Source organism: Podarcis cretensis (assembly GCF_951804945.1).
Source record: "Podarcis cretensis genome assembly, chromosome: 5".
In the NCBI taxonomy this organism is placed as follows: domain Eukaryota; kingdom Metazoa; phylum Chordata; class Lepidosauria; order Squamata; family Lacertidae; genus Podarcis; species Podarcis cretensis.
Genome location: NC_137174.1, coordinates 61,697,675 through 61,716,931, shown reverse-complemented (window position 1 = coordinate 61,716,931; position 19,257 = coordinate 61,697,675). Strand labels below are relative to the sequence as shown.

The 19,257-nt window shown below is 40.5% G+C and overlaps 1 protein-coding gene across 8 annotated transcripts in view; it reads left to right on the top strand.

Moving 5' to 3' along the window:
- Positions 1-18,831, top strand: part of DGKD (diacylglycerol kinase delta) — a 74,550-nt gene extending 55,719 nt beyond the window's left edge. For 6 of the 8 annotated variants that reach the window (XM_079978646.1, XM_079978645.1, XM_079978647.1 and 3 more), the window contains 14 exons: positions 1,270-1,398; positions 3,230-3,326; positions 4,442-4,552; positions 5,110-5,206; positions 6,531-6,638; positions 7,286-7,399; positions 8,342-8,476; positions 9,071-9,222; positions 9,339-9,450; positions 9,581-9,673; positions 10,804-10,923; positions 11,189-11,306; positions 13,807-13,937; positions 15,591-18,831. In XM_079978646.1, the coding sequence (XP_079834772.1) occupies positions 1,270-1,398; positions 3,230-3,326; positions 4,442-4,552; positions 5,110-5,206; positions 6,531-6,638; positions 7,286-7,399; positions 8,342-8,476; positions 9,071-9,222; positions 9,339-9,450; positions 9,581-9,673; positions 10,804-10,923; positions 11,189-11,306; positions 13,807-13,937; positions 15,591-15,680 (1,607 nt within the window). In that variant the 3' untranslated portion in view covers positions 15,681-18,831. The remainder of the gene's footprint in view (positions 1-1,269; positions 1,399-3,229; positions 3,327-4,441; positions 4,553-5,109; positions 5,207-6,530; positions 6,639-7,285; positions 7,400-8,341; positions 8,477-9,070; positions 9,223-9,338; positions 9,451-9,580; positions 9,674-10,803; positions 10,924-11,188; positions 11,307-13,806; positions 13,938-15,590) is intronic. The other 2 variants (XM_079978648.1, XM_079978649.1) reach the window with 2 other exon arrangements.
- Positions 18,832-19,257: the final 426 nt, after the last annotated feature.

Below are 19,257 nucleotides of genomic sequence, written 5' to 3'. Positions count from 1 at the left end.
TTGTTGAAGGCAGCATCTTTATATGTGTCTTTCTGGCGTCGCCTTGGAATTTGTAATATTTCCATAGCCCTGGGTCTGAGATCTTGTTCCAAGTGTTACACCATCCCTTATCAGTTGGATAGTGAGATAAGCAAATGATGACATACAGCTTTAAATTCTCCGTTTTTATGCTGTTTTAGCAATAGATCATCTCAGCCTAGAGTTCCTGAACCACCTTGTAGTTACAGATAGGTAGCCGTGTTGGTCTGCCATAGTCAAAACAAAAAAATTCCTTCCAGTAGCACCTTAAAGACCAACTAAGTCAGTTCTTGGTATGAGCTTTCGTGTGCAAGTATCTGAAGAAGTGTGCATGCACACGAAAGCTCATACCAAGAACTGACTTAGTTGGTCTTTAAGGTGCTACTGGAAGGATTTTTTTTGTTTTCACCTTGTAGTTGTTATTATGACTTTAGGTATAGGGCTAGGAGCTAAGCTATTAGGATCCAGGATTTGCAGTACATAGTTTAGTAGCAGCTATTAATAAGCTCAGTTGTGTTTCTCCCCGAAATACTATTGACTCACTTTATTCTGAATAACCATAAATAATTTTAAAATGCATTGGTCAGTAGGGCAAAGGAAGCTACAGAAGTTAGAAAAAGCTTCTTTTCAAAAGCATCAAAATTTCACAAAGTCTGTGGAATTCTAAATATTTATAACAAACTTAAGTAATTAATAGTTCTTTCATAAGTCCCTTTGTTTCATTAAAAGCATAACTTAGTATAGTTTCCAAAAGAACCCATTATTTAGTTTTTAATAGAAGCTTGTCCTCAATTCCATATACTTACAGATCTCCTTGGACTTTCAGATATTTTAATTATGACAATTTAATTATCTCTTAGATTGAATATACAGTATTTTAATATTGGCTTCAACATCATGATGGGTCTTTCTTGGAACACTTTCAGTGTTGGCTAGAATATGTTAGAAAATAACAGAAGGGCACAGGAAATCATGGCAGAGAACTGCATAGTATTTGTTAGTTTAAGTTTCTTTTATATTTTGAACTGGGAGCACTTCAGAACATCTTTATTCCAGCTAAGGCTTGTTCTTTGGCTACAATATAAAAACCTTTAAAGAATCTGCCCAGATTAAGAGTACCTAGCTGAAAATGTTGGTTTTCATAGCACAATTTGTAACTAACAAACAGTATGGCCCACTACACCTAAGTTTTCTCTATTCATCGTTTCATAGCATTCTAATGGTACCTGTGATTTTTGTTGTATTTTGTAGTTATCAAGTCTCCTTGTGAAAGATTAATAAGTAAAGGAACTTTATCAGTGGGAAGCTCTGCCTCTCTTCCTCCCCAGGCAGGAAATCGGGATAATCTGCCAATGCTGAATGCAAAGATCATCTACCCCAGTGAGTGCAACAACACTCTTCCCGTCTAGCTAAACCAGAGATGACCTCTTCTGCCACTGAGGACATAACATGGTTTTTCTGTAATCCATTACTGATAAATCAGCTTCTTCTACCACCCCAGAAAGGCAGGGAACACATAGCCAACTTTTGGGTCCTAGACTAGGTTAGCTGACTCTGCTCCCAGTTTGTTCCCTGCCTTGCCCAGTACAGCACCTCTCTCTCTTTATTATTATTTTATTTATATTTTCATTATGTATTAAATGTATATACCGCCCTTCGTCCAAGGATCACAGGGCAGTTTACAATATAAAAACACAAAAATACATAATGTGATAACAAACAAACAGTTATCCCCCCTTTTGTTTAAAAGACCATAGATCGTTTAATTATCCAGAGGCCTGGGAATGTTTTCACCTGGTGCCTAAAGATATGTAATGAAGGCACCAGGTGAGCCTCCCTGGGGACAGCATTCCACAAATGTGGAGCCACTGCAGAAAAGGCCTGTTCTTGTGTTTCCACCTTCCAGACCTCTTGCGGCGGGGGCACACAATAAGTTCCTTTCTATTTTTTCCTTTTCTCTCAAACTTAACCCCTGCTCCTTTTATATCTGTCTCCTCTGTTAGCTTGAGATTTTTTTTCTGTATTGTCTCCTTTTATCTACCACTGGAAAAGGGGCATGTATGGTAAACCTAAAGCCCATCTGTGAGAACAAGTATAGAATTAGGGTATACTGCTTAAAACTTACAAATTTTCAAAATCTTACTCCTAAGATGAACTGATCATCACCAGGGAAGCTAATTGTTGTTCAGAGAAAAAAAAGTAAACAAGTAAACAAGGTTTTGAACAAGAGCTATGCTATACGAACAATGAGGTCTGTTATTCAGTATTTAGAGGCACATGTCAATAACAGCAGGATAGAAGCAATATTTACAAGCTCTGCTTTATAGTGGCCCATTTTACTTACATCTCTGTTTTGGGACCACATTTATGCACTTCCATATAAATTATGAGGATTTTCCTTATAGGAGTTGGGAAGCTGAGTGGGTTCCACTTCAGAACAAAATTTTGAGCATATTTTTCCTAGCTTTCTAACCAAACTAGACATAAGTTTAAATTTGTGTTTGCATTTAATGTGCATTTAAAAATGTGGATGGCTACTGAAGAGGGAAGGTGGCTGATAAATGTGGGTTGCAGCATACAAGGATTTTAGGTCATTCGGGGGTTAACCCTTTCATCCCTTTTGTGGTCTTGAAGAAAATTTTTCATTTGAAGTTGCTATGTATTGGAAGGAAATCTACCATTGGCACCAGCGGAGGATTTGCCCCCCATTGCAGCATGAAAATTATTTTTGTTGGGACCACAGTTGGAGAAGAAAGGGTTAAACTCCCCCTTCTCCATGTACTGCCCAATAATTATCAGCTGCTGCCAATCTAAATTTTCTAAAAATATGCATGTTAAATGTAAAAAACATACGTATCTAATATCACATCTAGGTTGATATCATTAAATCAAAATATATGGTAGAGAAAGTTCTGTTTTTTCTCAGGCACACATAAATTGTTCATAGGAATTAGAAAACTTCTTTGCTTGAATCTGCTTCTGTGTAGAATTTAAGGACTAAGGCTGGAGTTACTCATAGGTCTAAATTCCTGTTTTTTCCTCATTGTTCAGCAACAGTGAAAGTGTGAGATAATGTTTCATGCTCCAGAAGTGACATCCTGTTGATTTTGGAGGTAAAATAGATCCTGTTTTGCCAATTGAAAATATGCTGTGTCCTGTGTGCTTCATAAACTCCTTGCAGCTTCCTGTAAGTTTTGTATTCTGTTGACAGATATCCGTGCTGGGGCATCTGGTTCTCTACCTGGAGGTTCTGTCATCAGCCGGTTGTTGATCAATGCAGACCCGTTTAACTCTGAGCCAGAAAATCTGTGAGTATTCAAATAAGAGTGAAGGGAATTGATTCCCTTTGCCACTGTATTACTGAGGAATAAATCATTTCAACAGCAAGTGGAACATTTTTCTTACAATGTAGACAAGGCAAGACAGTCTCTATGAAGCTTGGCTAGTATTTTGATTTTGCAGAAAGTGGTAACACTGAAAGCAGCCCTGTTTTTTAAAAGAGATGACTTCACTTACTAACATGCTTATCTGAATTCTAGTAAAGTCTCCCTCCATCATGATGGCTGGTCTCATATTAAACATTATGTGTGGGTTCTGTTCCAGTCCCCCACGAGCATACACAAAACTGCCTATAATAGGGGGCACCCTGGAGAGTCCTAGTGGCTCATGAGGAGACCCACCCCAGAGCCTCTTCGGGCTCCAAGGTGGGTCTCCTCACAAGCTGGAGGGACAGCAGGGCTTTGTGGAGCTGCTCAGTCTCACTGCCTAACAGCTGACGTGAGGGATAGCACAGCAACAGTTGCCACTTCCCTACATGTCAATTGAGGAAGCCCTGTTGCGCCTCTGGCTTGTGCGGAGACCCTCCCCAGAGCCCAAAGAGGACACCTTCCTCACAAATAGAGGACACAAAATAGAGTGCATGTATATGAGGAGTTGCCTGTAATAGGTTTCAGGTTTTTTTAAGTGACAGAAACTGCTAGTCGTGATGAGAAAGCTGGCTATGCTCTTCTGGCTGAGAGGTTTCTAAAACTTTTCCTAGAATCATAGACCCTGAGGATCATCTAGTTCCTTGCCTGCAATGTAGGAATATGCAGCTGTCCCATACGGGGATCAAACCTGCAACCTTGGTATTAACAGCACCACACTCTAACCAACTGAGCTATCCAGTTATTTTTGTACCCAAGAAGGAAATGGAAAGGAATTTTATTTTGCTTCTCTTTGTTTTCGGTTCTTGAGTCATTTGTTATTGAAATAGGAGACATAATCCAGAGGCCCCCTCTGAGAGGCTTTATTCCTAGTGCACAGGTGGACAGCTCATTCATATACAGTGGCCATATTGGGCACAGGGGCATATGGAGAATGCTGAAATATCCCACCACTTTAAATCAAAGGTTTATAGTGATTGTTACGTTGCTCTTTATAGTGATTGTTACGTAGAGAAATGTGTGATGAATAACTATTTTGGAATCGGACTGGATGCAAAGATCTCTTTGGACTTCAACAACAAGCGTGACGAGCATCCAGAAAAGTGCAGGTAATCAATCATTTGTGGAGCTGTTTTATACATTTTAAAAACCTGTATCCTGTTGTGTCAACTACAGTTATAAATCTCCTTCACATTTCATCAAGCTACTTGACTGTGTCAGTGCATCATTCAATGGTAGCATTTAACTAAAAAGAAATTTCAGCATACTGGGTAATTTGTTTCTTCATCTTCTTCATAACAAGCAGGCTTTGATAGGAATTGGATGCAGCACTTCTTTTATTTCACAACTGCATTGGCAGATGTGCTTATAAGGCCACTTTTACTTCTAAAGAACTGCAAACCATAGGCTGAGTGCTTTGATGATTTGTGTTGCTAGGTCCAATAAATTTTTTTTCCAAAGTTATTTATTTCCAGAGAAACCAATTATAATTTACCACATTTTTTGCTCCTTTAATACTTCTTGCTGTAGGATAGTGGATAAAGTATTTCAGTGTCTGGCTTTTGTTTTCTTTCAGGCAGCGAGGTTTCATCTGAACATCATAGTATAAATTACAGTGCAATTTGTGGTCCATTGCACCACTTGATTCTTTGCTTTCCATTTTCAGAAGTCGTACGAAGAACATGATGTGGTACGGAGTTCTTGGAACAAAGGAGCTGCTACACAGAACTTACAAAAACTTAGAACAAAAAGTTTTGCTAGAGGTAATGAGTAGCCCTTAACCTCCTTGGTTTATGCAAACATGAAATTATTTGTTTGCTACCATGCACCATTAACCTAACTTGTATGATTCATGCTTCCCTGCTTCCTAACCCTAGAGCTTAGCTCCTGAGTTATGAGTTATTACAGGATTTGTCTGCTAGCATGGCAACTTCACTGTTCTCTTACTAGTCTGAGCTGCTTTAATTAAATAATTGAATGGGTGTTATTTAGCCTCTTGTTGCTTGGTTGAACTCTTCCCAGCTGTGTACCCAGATACTCAAACCCCCATACTGCAATTAGGTTTTAAAAATCCTTTCTATTCGCTACAATAGAAGGTTTCTTTCAAGTTTAATTGTAATGGTGGAGGAGCTGTTTTGACAGTGGTGGTTACAGCTGAGGAGGGGAGAATTAATTATCCCTTTCCAGTTGTGAACCCCAGATCACCCTACCCCAACTGCAGTTGGGTCTGAAATAAGTCTTCTGTTGACTGCAATCAAAAAGGGGTTTTTAAGTCTAATTGTTGCAGGTGGAAGGTTCTTCTTGAATAATACAGCTGGGAATGGAGGGAATAACCACCCCCAGGTGCAATTTCTAACAATATTTCCCCTTGCTATTGAGCTTTAAAAAGCTTCCAAATGTTCTAAATAAATACATGCTTTTTTCAAGTCTCATTGCTGGGGGGCAGGGGGTGGTATGTGTGGGCATGTACACTTTGTGTGTGTATATACCTATGCATTGGGGGAGGTTTGGCCACACCCACTTTTGTCTAAGCAACAGAAGCCGCTGTCATGCAGCCCTTGGAAGGTTGGCCAAGAGAAAACGAGGTCCTGTGTCTGAAAGAGGTTTCTCACCCTGAGATAAACTCTGATTAATTGCCAATCTCTTAAACACTTTTAAAGGCAAGTAACCTACTGATCCTTGAAACCTGTGGAATCTTACACACTACAGTGGTGCCTCGCAAGACGAAATTAATTCGTTCCGTGAGTTTTTTGTCTTGCGATTTTTTCGTCTTGCGAAGCACGGACTTTGGAAAAGCTTCAAAAATCACCAAAGTCTTCAAAAACCTCAAAAAAGGCTACCACACCGCGTGCTATGAGTTGCTCCTCGAAGTGAATGCACGGTTTTAAGAAAAAGGAAACAAACTTGCAAGACAAAGGAAACAAACTTGCAAGACGTTTTCGTCTTGCGAAGCAAGCCCATAGGGAAATCTGTCTTGCGAAGCAACTCAAAAAACGAAAAACTCTTTCATTTTGCGAGTTTTTCGTCTTACGAGGCATTCATCTTGCAAGGTACCACTGTATATACAATATTATTTATATCATGCAGTGTGATGGACGTCCAATTCCCTTGCCCAGTCTTCAGGGAATTGCCGTACTCAACATTCCCAGCTATGCAGGAGGCACCAACTTCTGGGGGGGCACAAAGGAAGATGATGTGAGTACTTTAAATTTTTTGCAAGTGAAGGTGTCATTCACCTTCCATTTCTTCTTCTTTGTACCAAAAACCTTCAAATTAAACACTCGTAGCTAGAGGGTTTTAGATACATGTTTGTTTTAACATGAGCGCCACATTGTAATGCTATCTATGGTGATGGGCTAAGATTGCACAAATGTTGTTTTTCTCCTGAGGCATTGGTTGCACGATTTTGCCCTATATGAATATATAGTAATTCAGTATGTGTAAACCATATTCAAATGTAACATTCACAGATGTCATCAGAGTTGGGGCAGATGATCCTGGGATGTACAGGCACACTCTCACTTGTCTCCACAAGATGGGTCAGATTGAGGGGAATATATTCACCAGTCCAGCCAAAGGTCTCCTGGTTTTTAATGCTGATATGTTCGTTTGGTTGATTGCCAGTGTCTGCTGATTATCTACTCCACTATTATTATTCTCCACAAGGCAGCAACACTACTTGATTTATTACTATACTAGCAGCAACTAGGTTGGGGTGTGGGAAGAGAGGGATGCCAGGAGGATATATAGCTGTATCTTGCCCTAACATTATTGAGACGCAAAGGAGGCCATTATAACTGAAGCTCAAGCTGGATTAGTTTCTCTTTCTTTGTTTCTCTTAGACATTTACAGCTCCTTCTTTCGATGACAAGATCCTGGAAGTGGTAGCAGTGTTTGGTAGTATGCAAATGGCTGTCTCCCGTGTGATTAACCTACAGCATCACCGAATTGCCCAGGTATCTGTCCGGAGTGAGAGTCAGGCATAGTTCAGCAATAAAACATCCAGTGTCAGTGAAGTTAGCTCTTTAGTTGCTTGGCGATCACAGCAACTCTTCCCAGTAGGACTTGCCCCAAGGAGGGAGTTGTGAGGACTGAAGGTCCCAGCCTTTCCACCGCTCCTTAAGACTCTTCCTCCCCTGGGTCTTTCCCAAGAAATTTCAGACTCCTTCATCTATTCTCTCATTGCTCCACTCTCTTCATTCCTCTATGTGTTCTGGGAGACCAGAGGGGAGGGGAGCAGGAGGGAGAAATTCCCTGGATTCTTCAGCAGCCTGCCCTCATATCTGTCTCCTGGCCTCCCTCCTCTCCTGCCTCTGATTCTGGACTGATCTCTGCCCCAGCCTCTTCCTGCTCACTAAACCCTGTTGCCTCTTCAGTTTCTGACACCACTTCCTCCTAGTCTGCCCCTTCTTCTCCCTCTGACCACTCATTGTTGTCCCACCACCAGTTTCCTGGCTCTGAGCCTTCTTCCTCTAGGGTTCCTTGTGGATTACCCTGCTGATGACTCCTACCCCACCATCCAGCCAGTCCATGCTGCTTACTATTCTGCTTGCGGTCCACAGGAGATTTTGCACATTACCTGTTTTTCTTTGAGAGAATCAAAGAGTTACTATCTGTTCCATAAAGTCTATAGCCTATAGCTCTGCATTCAGTGGTTGATATAAGGTTCAAGGCTAATAAAGGCAGTGATCAACAGCATTCAGCATAGACTGGTTTCTCAATATTGCACTGAGCTGGGTAGAACTTACAAATTCAAATTCTCATCTAGCAGCACCAGAGGAAACAAGCTGGGAAAACTGTTAGTTACTGTGGGACATAGGGAGATACTTGGGCTGCTGTAAACAAAACATGACATGCTGTATGATTTAGGATACATTTAACACAAGGATTTCTCCTAGTGCCGGACAGTGAAGATAGCAATCTTGGGAGACGAAGGAGTTCCTGTGCAAGTTGATGGAGAGGCCTGGATCCAACCTCCAGGATATATTTGGATTGTTCATAAAAACAGGGCACAGACACTAACCAGAGATAGGGTAAGAGGAACCTTCTTATACATTGAGAGATGAACCTATAAAGCAAAAGAGAAATCTGAGCTCCACTCGAAGGCTGATGTAGAATATAGTTAATCCTGGACTCTGTGGTTGGGAGAGCTGCTCTTGTCGTCCTGCCAGTGGGCTTGGTCTGCTGTGTGATAGAGGGAGAGGATTCCGATTGTGGGATTCCCTTCCCATGGAAGTGCAGATGGAGACAGTTTTGCTATGTTCTCACTTGGTAATGGAAGCTTATCTGTTCTCCCAGGCCTTTAAGGGAAATTAGTGGATGCTGTCTAATATTTTAGGTTTTTCCTGTAGTATTTTATTAATGATTGGTTTTAAGCATTGCATATTATTGTTCTTGAATGTGATATATTTGTGCTGAATGGAATAAATTATTTTAGAAACTACCCTGAGATCACTACATGTGACAAAGGTTGGTCTAAAAATCTGGTAAATAAAATCATGATAGATTTTACAGAGATGGGGGGAAATGTTTCTGTGCATGCAGAAAGTATAATATAAAGATATCAGTTTCTCCTAAATAATCATGGATGGCATGGAATAGTGATAGCCTCCCTTCCTTTTTTCCAGGCATTTGAGAGCACCCTAAAGTCCTGGGAAGACAAACAAAAATGTGAGCTGCCCCGCCCTGCTTCTTTCTCCCTGCATCCAGAGATTATATCTGAAGAAGAGTCCACCCAGATCAATCAGTTTTGCCAAGCAGCGGGCACTCTGATTCACAGGTGAGGCCATTTTCTTTTCTTCTCGGGTTCATTTGGAGGTGGTGGTGCCAGAATGAGACAACAGTCCAGAAAGTTTATGCTATTGCTTTCTTCACCTCTCTCCTTCCCACCCACAGCATTCGGGAAATAGCTCAGTCGTACCAGGACATGGAACAAGAACTTGCTCATGCAGTCAATGCTAGCTCCAAGTCTATGGACAAAGTATATGCCAAGTCCAAGTCTACAGAGGTATGGGCGGGTTTCTCTTTGCCTGAACCCAACTTGTTCCTGTAGCTTGGGCTCTGTGACTGTTTTATTTAGTTTTATATTGGTTTGGAGTTTCAGACTTCCAGTCCTTATGCGTATTGTCTTTCCACAGGGCCTGAGCTGCAACCTTGTTGTAGAGATGGCGAATAATATTAAAGCCCTGCATAATGAAACAGAACTGCTCCTGGCTGGCAAAATGGCCCTGGTAAGGGATAAATATTAGGAAAGGTGTTTGTTAGTTATTTCTGTTACCTTTTCGGCCCTTGCTGAGAACATAATTCTCCCTGTTTTTTCAAGTCCACAGCTAGGCACTCACACAGTTGACAGTGCCTTTACCTCCCTCATCCAGTCCCTAAATATTGTTGTTTCCTATTTCTGCAATTTAGCAACATTAGATCCATGGTTTTATCTTCCATGATGCAGCCAGCACATGCTAGAGCTCTTTAGAAGAATAGATACCAATATATTCTAGAAATATAATTCCATTTGTCAGAAGAAAAATAACAGCAGTTATTTAGAATAATAGTTTGCCTGGATATTCAGTAAACAAAAATGTGTTTCATTGCTAACCCTTTTGGGCCATGGGCGCATTTGCAAACCATAGAAACTGTGTACACACCACACACACATTGGAACCACATGTATTCCTTCCATTGCCAGAAGTTAGGTTCAGTGGGTGTGTATTTTGCAAAATGTAGTGTAGTGGAGGAGTGATCTTATTAGACAGTGCAGCTGAGAAGTCCAGAGTTAACCTTTCCTCCACTCCAATCTCAAGGAAGATCACACACCCTGCAACAATTAGGCTTCTATTGGAACAAAAGAAAGCTTCTTCCAAGCCTAATTGTCCAGAAGAAGGGATGACAGCTGGGGAAGGGAAAGTCAAACCTAGCTGCTGCAGCACCCCTCCACCCAGCAAAATAACATCTCCATTGTAATTGGGCTTGACAAAGTAGAAGGGTGGTTTTTTTTAAAGCCAAATTACAGCACGAGGACGTGTGTTAACATTTGGACAATCATATCCTGGCTAAGATGTGAATAAGGCTTTTGCCTGTGCACAGAGCTCCTTCAGTCCTTCCTTCACACAAGATGCAATTAAAGTATAGTTCCTTGTTTCGTTTAAACCAGGAAACTATAGTTACCAACTTTTGAACAAGCCTGATCTTGAAGTTGGTATAAAATCCTGGCTATTTGAATCTGGTAACCATATTTTCCCTTTTTTAGACAAAATAGAAAATTACAGTTAATTAGTGGCTCTCTGGTTGTCTTGATAGTGGTTAGATCTCCATTAATCTGTGCAGCTCTTAGGTGTGCTTGTGTGCTTTATTTCTGATGCAGCAGTTGGATCCCCCACAGAAGGAGCAGCTCCTAGCAGCGCTGGCAGAAATGGACTTTCATATGAGGAAGCTAGCAGACATTCCTTGGCTGTGGCAGCTAATGGAACCCAGTGATGAGGAGGTAACATCAGATGAGGAGGGTAGACCTATTGGGAGCCTTTTGTTGTGATTTGTTACTGGGATAGCACAGGAATGTGAGAGTAATTGGCTTGGTGCCTTCCTCTTTCAAAGCATCCTGAGCTAATCTGAATAAGATTAATGTAACTAAATTGAATTAAACTTAATTAGTTGAGATGGCAATTTTTCACTTCTCTCCTAAAAAAAACCTTACTCATACACATTCCTTATCATGAAACATCTATATTGTTATTCTCCCCGCCCTGCAGAACCAAATGCTGGATTATTCTAAACGCAGCCGGAGTGGCAAATTTCGTCTGGTGACAAAGTTTAAGAAGGAGAAGAACAACAAGAATAAGGAAACTCGTAGCAGCTTGGGATTGCCGGGTACCGCCAGTCTGTGTATTTCCTCTTCGCCCTTCTTCACACGTGTAGCCATATGTGCACCTGCACATCTGCGCCCCCACTAAATGCAAAAACCCTTCTCTTCTGCCTCTCTCTGAACACTCCCTACTTCTCCTCCCATACTCTTTTGTGTTTGACCCTTTCATTTATTTTATCAGGTATCTATTCCCATAGCAGTATTTTCCCCTTAGCAAAAACAACACACTTGCTGGGTTCTCTCCTAGAAAATGTACAGCACTAAAATATTTTAAAAAACTGATAACATCCTTCAAAGAGCCCTTCAGTGAATTTCAAAGGCAATTCATTCAAGGATTTGTAGTTTTAGATAGCAAAAGGACTGTGGAGCCCAAGTCCGCATAACTCCAGATCTCCCACTTCTAATACTCACTGATTTGGTTAATGATTTTCTCTCATTGATTCACTCTCAGTCTTCAATCAAGTCCTCATGTCTAAATGTCTGGGAATTCTGCATCATCACTGGTGCATCCCTAGCTTTAATCCTTATCGATTAGCATGATATTAAAAATAGCCCCTTGAAATCAATGAATCAATTGGTATCAGAATACTTCCTTTCCAGTTGGGTTAGTTGATTTGTTAACTTATATTCTTTCTTATGAAAACATTCTGGCTTTTACATCTGTAAATTCTGTTGGTTCCATGGTGCTAATATGTACCATCCTCTCTCCCATTAATTTTGTGGCATATCCGTATTCTCTCGCTTTCCTCTGGACTTTAAGGTTCTATTTGCTCTTCTTTTATTTCGAGGCTAGTGGAGAGGCTGTGTGTGATCACGATAAAACTTCTTTCCCTTTAGAGGAACAAAAAGGCATTGCCACTGTGCCTATAAGGGACGCAAATGAGTTTGCTAACCAAGAATATGTGCAACAAGACTTACTGCCTTGAAAAGAAGTGACAAAAGTATCAGGGTTTCTATTTGCTTTATTCATGGGCATGGCATTAGGGAACAGATAGATTGGGTTCTGACTATTGTATCTTGTCTTAATAAGGTGTGTGTGTGTGTGTGTGTGTGTGTGTGTGTGTGTGTGTGAATGTGTGAATGATCCCTTTCTCCGTGCATGCAGTCCCTTCTCTTCTCCCTTCACAGCACACCAGAATAATATACCCAAGTCTTCAGTTGACTGTAGCTTCTAATTAGGAAGCATCTGTTCTAACCAGGAAACTATAGTTACCATCTCTGGAACAAGCCAGGATCTGAACCATAGTTTGAAATTGGTTTAAGATCCTGGCTTGTTCAAAAGCTGGTAGCCATAGTTTCCCTGTTTGGTTTCCACATTTAATTCATGTATTCTACAAAGGAAGGGGAAGGGGCTATATTCATGGACAAAAGACTTTTTCTTATCCCAACTTGTTAAGCTAAAATAGAATAACCCAAGCACAGCCACTATGGCCCAGGATGACTGGATAAAGGTAAACTTTTTTAAAAAGTTAGTTTACAGAAAAGGCGAGTAATAGGATATATATGATAACCGTGTGTAATATTTGATTATACATGATGTGCAGAAAGTGGATTCTAGAAATAAGGGTCACCTGATGAAGCTGAGAGTTGAAAAATTTAGGACAAACAAAAGGAAGTACTTCTTCACATAGCACAACTACGGAGACCACTCCCACATGATGTACTGTAGACATCAACTTTAAAAGAGGATTAGACAAATTCATGGAGGATGCCTCTGAATACCTGTCTCTGGGAACCACAAGTGTGGAGAGTGCTGTTGCCCTCAGGTCCTGCTTGCAGGCTTCCCATTCATTTGCCCTTGTAAGAACAGGATGCTGGACCAGATGGACCTTTGACTTGATCCAGCGGGGCTTTTCTTACTTTCTTGAGTCTAGTTCTGCTCCCCTTCTCCATATCTTATACTATAATTCTGAGGTTTTTCTCCCATTTGGGCATTGCGTTCCATGCAGGTTAGGGGAGGAAGGCATGGAAGAAGTTGCATAAGCCTGAAACCAGGTTCTGTTTTCACTGTGCATAGAAAATCCAGGGTGTATGTTTTTGTATCTATTTGAACAGACCCAAAGGTGCAGAGCACACATTTTTAAAGACGGGATTTTGTGCTATTTCTGTGAATGTCCAGATTTGTCTTGTGGCAAACTGATATTCACCTTAGCTGAATTACTTGATAGTTTAGTGCACATTCACACATTTTATCCTGTTAAGTTGCTGGTCAGACCGTGTGGCAAGCATCCATTCAGGCATACTATCAGTTGCATAAAATCAGTCCTAAGTAAAAACAGCTTCCACTACATCCAGCCTCCATTTAAAACCACGTCTTGTCTTACAATATTGCTTCCTTTCTCTTGCTCTGCAATTGTTGAATCACTTGTCATTCCTTCTACTGTGGGGTCTAGTATTGTTTCCCCTTCTCTTTTTGATCTGCTTCGGTGTTTGCTGGTGATCACCTTTTTCTCTCCTCTGGGCTTTTGGGTACTCAACACACTCCTGCTTTTCCATCTCTGACAGTTCACCTCTGGGGAACGGAGGAGGTTGCGGCCTGGCTTGAGCACCTCAGTCTTTGTGAGTATAAGGATATCTTCATCCGGCATGACGTCCGGGGCTCTGAGCTCCTGCATCTTGAACGGAGAGACCTCAAGGTACTTCATGAGTGACTTACCAAGAATAGCCATCTACATTTGCATGGCCGTCTGTGCTGACTGTGCTTGGAGCTGGTCTGCGTACTCTCCGTTCTAGGTGGCTTTAGACAGAGTAACAAGAGTATTTTACAGCTGTGGGCTAGCAGGGTCAGATCAGACAGGAAAACTCTTCATCCAGAAACCAAGCCTTTTAAAATCCACAAACCAAGCCTTCTAAAGTTGTAGACAAGGCCTGCAGTTAATCATTGAATTATGCGATTTGAACTTCTGAATACTGTTACTTGAAAGATACCAATATTCTGGCCTTCTTTCATAAATGTTCATATACAGTTTTGAGTGAACTGAGGAAATACATGGCATTGGAGCCAGCAGTGTCTGCACTGGTGCAAACTACGGCCAGTGTATAGTTAAACTATGGAGCTCACTCCCCCAGGAGGCAGTGGTGGTCACCATTTTGGATGGCTTTAAGAAAGGATTAGAGATATTCATGGAGCATAAGGCTGTCAATAGCTACTAGGCACAATGGTCATGTTCCACCCACTGTCAGAAGGAGTGTGCCTCTGAATACAGTTGCTGTGAATCACAGGTGGACAGAGTGCTATTGTGCTCAGAGCCTGCTTGACCGCTCTGTTTGACCAAGCATTTGTTTGACCACTGTGAGAGCAGGATGCTGGACTAGATGGGCCATTGGCTCCTCTTATGTAGAACAGTTTCGGATTGGATGCATGCAGAGTTCAACCGAACCTGCATAAGCAGCAGGATCCACACAGCAGCCCAGCACAACTGCTAATGTGATTTATTGTTCCAGGATCTGGATGGTTTCAGGAATTGTGTGGACCATATGCCCTGCAGTATCAAAGTACCTTTTCAAGCTTTGCTTCCACTGCTTATGATCAAGCAGTGGCAGCAAAAACTGCAGACACAACTTTAGGCAATACAACACTGGGTCCAATGAAGCATTCTCTGCTAAGCTTTATCTAGCTTTGGGGAAATGCTGTTTCTGCTAGAGGAGATTAATGTGATGCCCTTCTGATGTGGAAGTAGAACTGTCTAATGGAAGATGTGTGTAATTATAAACTGTATATTGTATCTGTCATGTGTCTCTGGTACAGGAGAAACTGTATTTTAAAATAGATTTTCTGAATTGTGGGTTGTATTCAATGTGGTTCTAAGGCTACAGTTCTGTCAGCGCAAGGATTTGTCCTTGTATAATGGACTGTTGTCCCCCTTAATCTGCTGCAGGAGTTCTCCCAACATTCTGAAGCAGATCCAGGAGTAGTGTGGGGCTGTGGTGTAATCCTGTTGCAGTAGTGGTCATCCTTGCGCTGACTGGACTGTTTAGTTGACTACTGCCCTGTGTTTTTGGTTGTGCTGAATTTGTTTCTAAGATTTGTGCAAATCATCATAGCTAGTAACTGAGTTTTGCATCTATGAATGTCTGTGTCGTTTGGATGATTTTTGCTGCTTCGAGCTTATTCCATAATTATTTGCTATACTTTGTCAAGCTCTATGACCTTACTGCTTCGTGTTTGAGGTACTACATTTGTCATGTTGTCATTTATCTCAAGTTTCATTTTTAATATTCAGCTGCGTAGTGTTCTGCTCTTGACTAGCTCTTTGTGGGCTAAGATTATTATTCGCATTCTTTTTCAGGACCTAGGAGTGACCAAAGTGGGCCATATGAAGAGGATATTACATGGGATCAAGGAACTGAGCAGGAATATTCCTGCCAGCGAGGCTTAACTTCTGTTTTCAGAGCCTGTATCTACCATTCCCCCTGATGTCTGCACAACTGACACCTCACAGAGCAGACTTGATCAGAATCGTCTCAAGGGATCAGCCAAACGCTAGCAGTGTTCAGAGCTCATATCCAACTTCTCTTGGTGCTACCATTCTGATGTGGGGTACACCACAATCCACTCAAGTGGTACCTTGTATTCAAAGCCAGTGTTACTTTGTCCTTAACAATCACCTCCTCAACACCTTTACTCAGGCCTGGGCACACTCACTGCATGCTAGACTTCATTCAGCCAACCCCAGTATACTAGCCCGTGGACCAAAACTTTTTGTGGACCGTCACAGAAGCAAATGTTACCCTATGATCTAAGGATTGTGCCAGATATTAAGAGCTATGAAAGCACTCGTGCATGCAAGATGATAAAAATCAGCTGTTGAGAAGATTGTACGCTAACTGTTTGGGACAACCTCAAATTAGGAAGATTCTTTTTCAGTCTGTGCTCGTTCAGTGGTGCCAGATATAGTGGCGTGATATATCAGTGCAGAGTCTTTTTTTTTTCCTTTCCAAGGATATAAGTTATCCTTAAACAAAAAAATTCTCAGTTTCCTGTGTTCCTGCTCTGTAATGCTTGTGGATGCCAAAGGAGTGGGATTGCATGTTGTTCTGGCTTAAAACATCAAGTGCCTAGAAATACTGAACAATCTCTGAAGTACATCCAACAAGGGAGAATACCCTAATTCCTTATGACATTGCTTTGCCTCTGATTCTACTAAGTTTTTAAAACATATAATAGGATTCTCACTTCTGGAAACAATGAAGGAAGTTTCTGTGCATAGATTTAGGCAGGGTAAAATAATGTGTTTTTTTCATCACTGTTTCCCAGACTTTGCAAAGCCAGTGTATCGTTGCTTAAGATATACAGTACATAGCATTTTCTCTGTTTTAGGAGAACCACTGCCAAATTCTGATGTAGATCCACTGAATTTTACAGATTGCCCCCTTATGTGGTTATTTTAGCATTCCATCAAGTCTTGCTTCTTTTTGGCCATTTCTTTTACAGTACAGGAGAACATTGACTATAGCATTCTATAAAGAAGACAAGCTTGTAATAAGATTTACAGAGGAAATCTTGAACCTGGGTTCTACATCTCTGGCTCTGTTCCATTACCACAGTTTTGCAGATACAGTTTGCCTTAATGGTGTAGATTACTCTCCCTGTACTGAATCTGGAGGATTGTAAATTGCAAGGCACACAGGTATCACTCACCAGAAAACTCAGTCTCCCAGTGCTTTCATTTTCTATTATGCTAATGTAGGTTTGCAATTGCCACCATCAAACAGAAGATAGTAAAAATTATTCCTGCACTTTATTAATGGTGATAACCACATGGAAGCCTCTTTCATTTCCTGGTGAACTTCTCAGGGAGCAAAACCATCATATGATACTTGGGAGAAAGATGCAGCAAAACAAATGGATATTTTCTATTCCTTTGTTGTGGATGAGCTACAGTGCTTGTTTCTGTGCTTCTCCTAGAAATCTCACGAAGAAGCAAAGGTGCTCTCATTATTAGCTCCTGAGTAGATAAATGGCTTAAGAGGACCAGCTTGGCTATACTCCCTTGACTCAGTTGCAGTCTGTATTGCAGCCAGGTGTCATCACCCTTTGATAAGAGCTATATTTGCAAGGAGTTCTGGATTGCATCATTGCAGTGCTCTCAAGTACTTTCTGCACTTGTATTGCCCCTTCAGCACATGCATTTCTTTGTAAGGATCACTTGACATTTTGGGTCTAAGAGTCAGAAACTTCCAAGACACATTCTAACTCTATTAATTGCAACTGGAAATATGGTGGTCTCTTTGTGCAAAACAGGAGTCCTGGATCCCAGACATTTTATAAAAATGTCAGTGCATCAGGTTGGCAAAATGAGTAACTACCAAAAGTTGTGCCTCTGGTATCTAGAGAGATTGTATTTATTGGAAGATGTGTCTGCTAGCTAAGCAAATGCTATGAAAAGACTATGGAGGAAAGGCACACTGTTCACAATGGCATGGCAAGCTAGACATCTCACCTGTGAGAATTTAGAACTTCCATTATATAGTTTATGATTCTGTAAACGATGACACTTGAGGCATAAGGTGACCCACCCTACTATCTGGACATCAGACATTTTACATCTTTGAAATATTTTGAGTTGGAAACAAGACATGGAGGAAAATTACAAAACTTAGGGTGTTTAATGCCTATTTTGCTTGGCGCTACACTGGAATCATACCTGCTAGTGTTATGTATTGGGTCCATTAAATTTCATTAAGGGTATATTGAATATATGTAAAAGAATTTATCCAAGAAAGTGCTAATCCTGAACTCCTTTGGAAAAAAGGGATTGTATCTTAATAGCCTGGTTCAGTGTGGTTTTTTTTAAGCTGACATTACTTTTTAGTGCCCAAAATATCCATCTTTAGCTCAGTGCAGCTATTAAACACTAGACTTATGTCCAGTACAATCCTATGCATATTTACTCCAGAAATAAGTCCTGCTCAATCGGATGGTTCTTCCAAGTAAATGTGCATAGGATGATTGTAGCCAGAGTTATTTATTCTGTTTAATCTTAGTGGGATATATTCACATTTTCAGTCTCAAGAAATATTAATTCCACTAGATTTTGCATCTCTGATAGGAACTGTAAAGAGGCACTTAGTGCCAGTATCTCTTGAAAAGAAAAGCTCTGACCACCTATATCATATTAAAATTGTTTTTTTGAGTATTATTTAAAGGTGAATATAGTATGTGTGGTAAATTAAATACTGTTTACACAAAACTCCTTGTATCTTAACAGATATTTGTGATGTAAAAAAAAGAAGAAGAAAAGAAAGAAAAATGTTTTTATAAGTCATTTGATGTCTGTATTGTTGTCCACTGATGACTGTTCCCTCAGGGGTGTTGTAACCATTCCGGTGATCTGTCAAAAGCATAGGGAGGCATTTCAATCCTGTACAGTCTTGGGAAGAAGGTTTCGTGCCTTAAGAATAGAATGTGCTATTTATTATTTTAATTTATACAGTGATTACCATGGAGACACCTCTTGTATGTACATATTTTGCAGCTGATTGTTGTAAATATATTGTTCTTGTATATAAAGAAAATCCTGTTTCCGAGCTTCCTATCAATAATGGATCTGTTGCTATATTTATCAAGCAGGGAGTAGAATTTAATAGCAGCTTGTAAAAAAATGAGACCAATCCCAAACTTTGTGCAGGAGGAGTTTATTTTCAAGTGAAGAAATATATTTTCTGTGTTTGGTATTATAGCTATATTTCATCCAGTTGATTTTGCTGAATTGGTAGTATATGGGTTGCAGTCAACTAAATCTTACTCTGAACAGATCTATTGAAATTAATGAATTCAAGTTCACAATGTTCATTAGTTTCAGAGGGTCTACTCACAACATTGGATACAACTCTTGTATGTTTAAAACCTCATGGTCAAAACCATAAAACCACCATTCTGATTTTAGTAGTTTTTGGTAGTCTTCTGCATAACAGAAAATAGAGAACTTGAGAGTATATCTTGTCCCTTTGGGT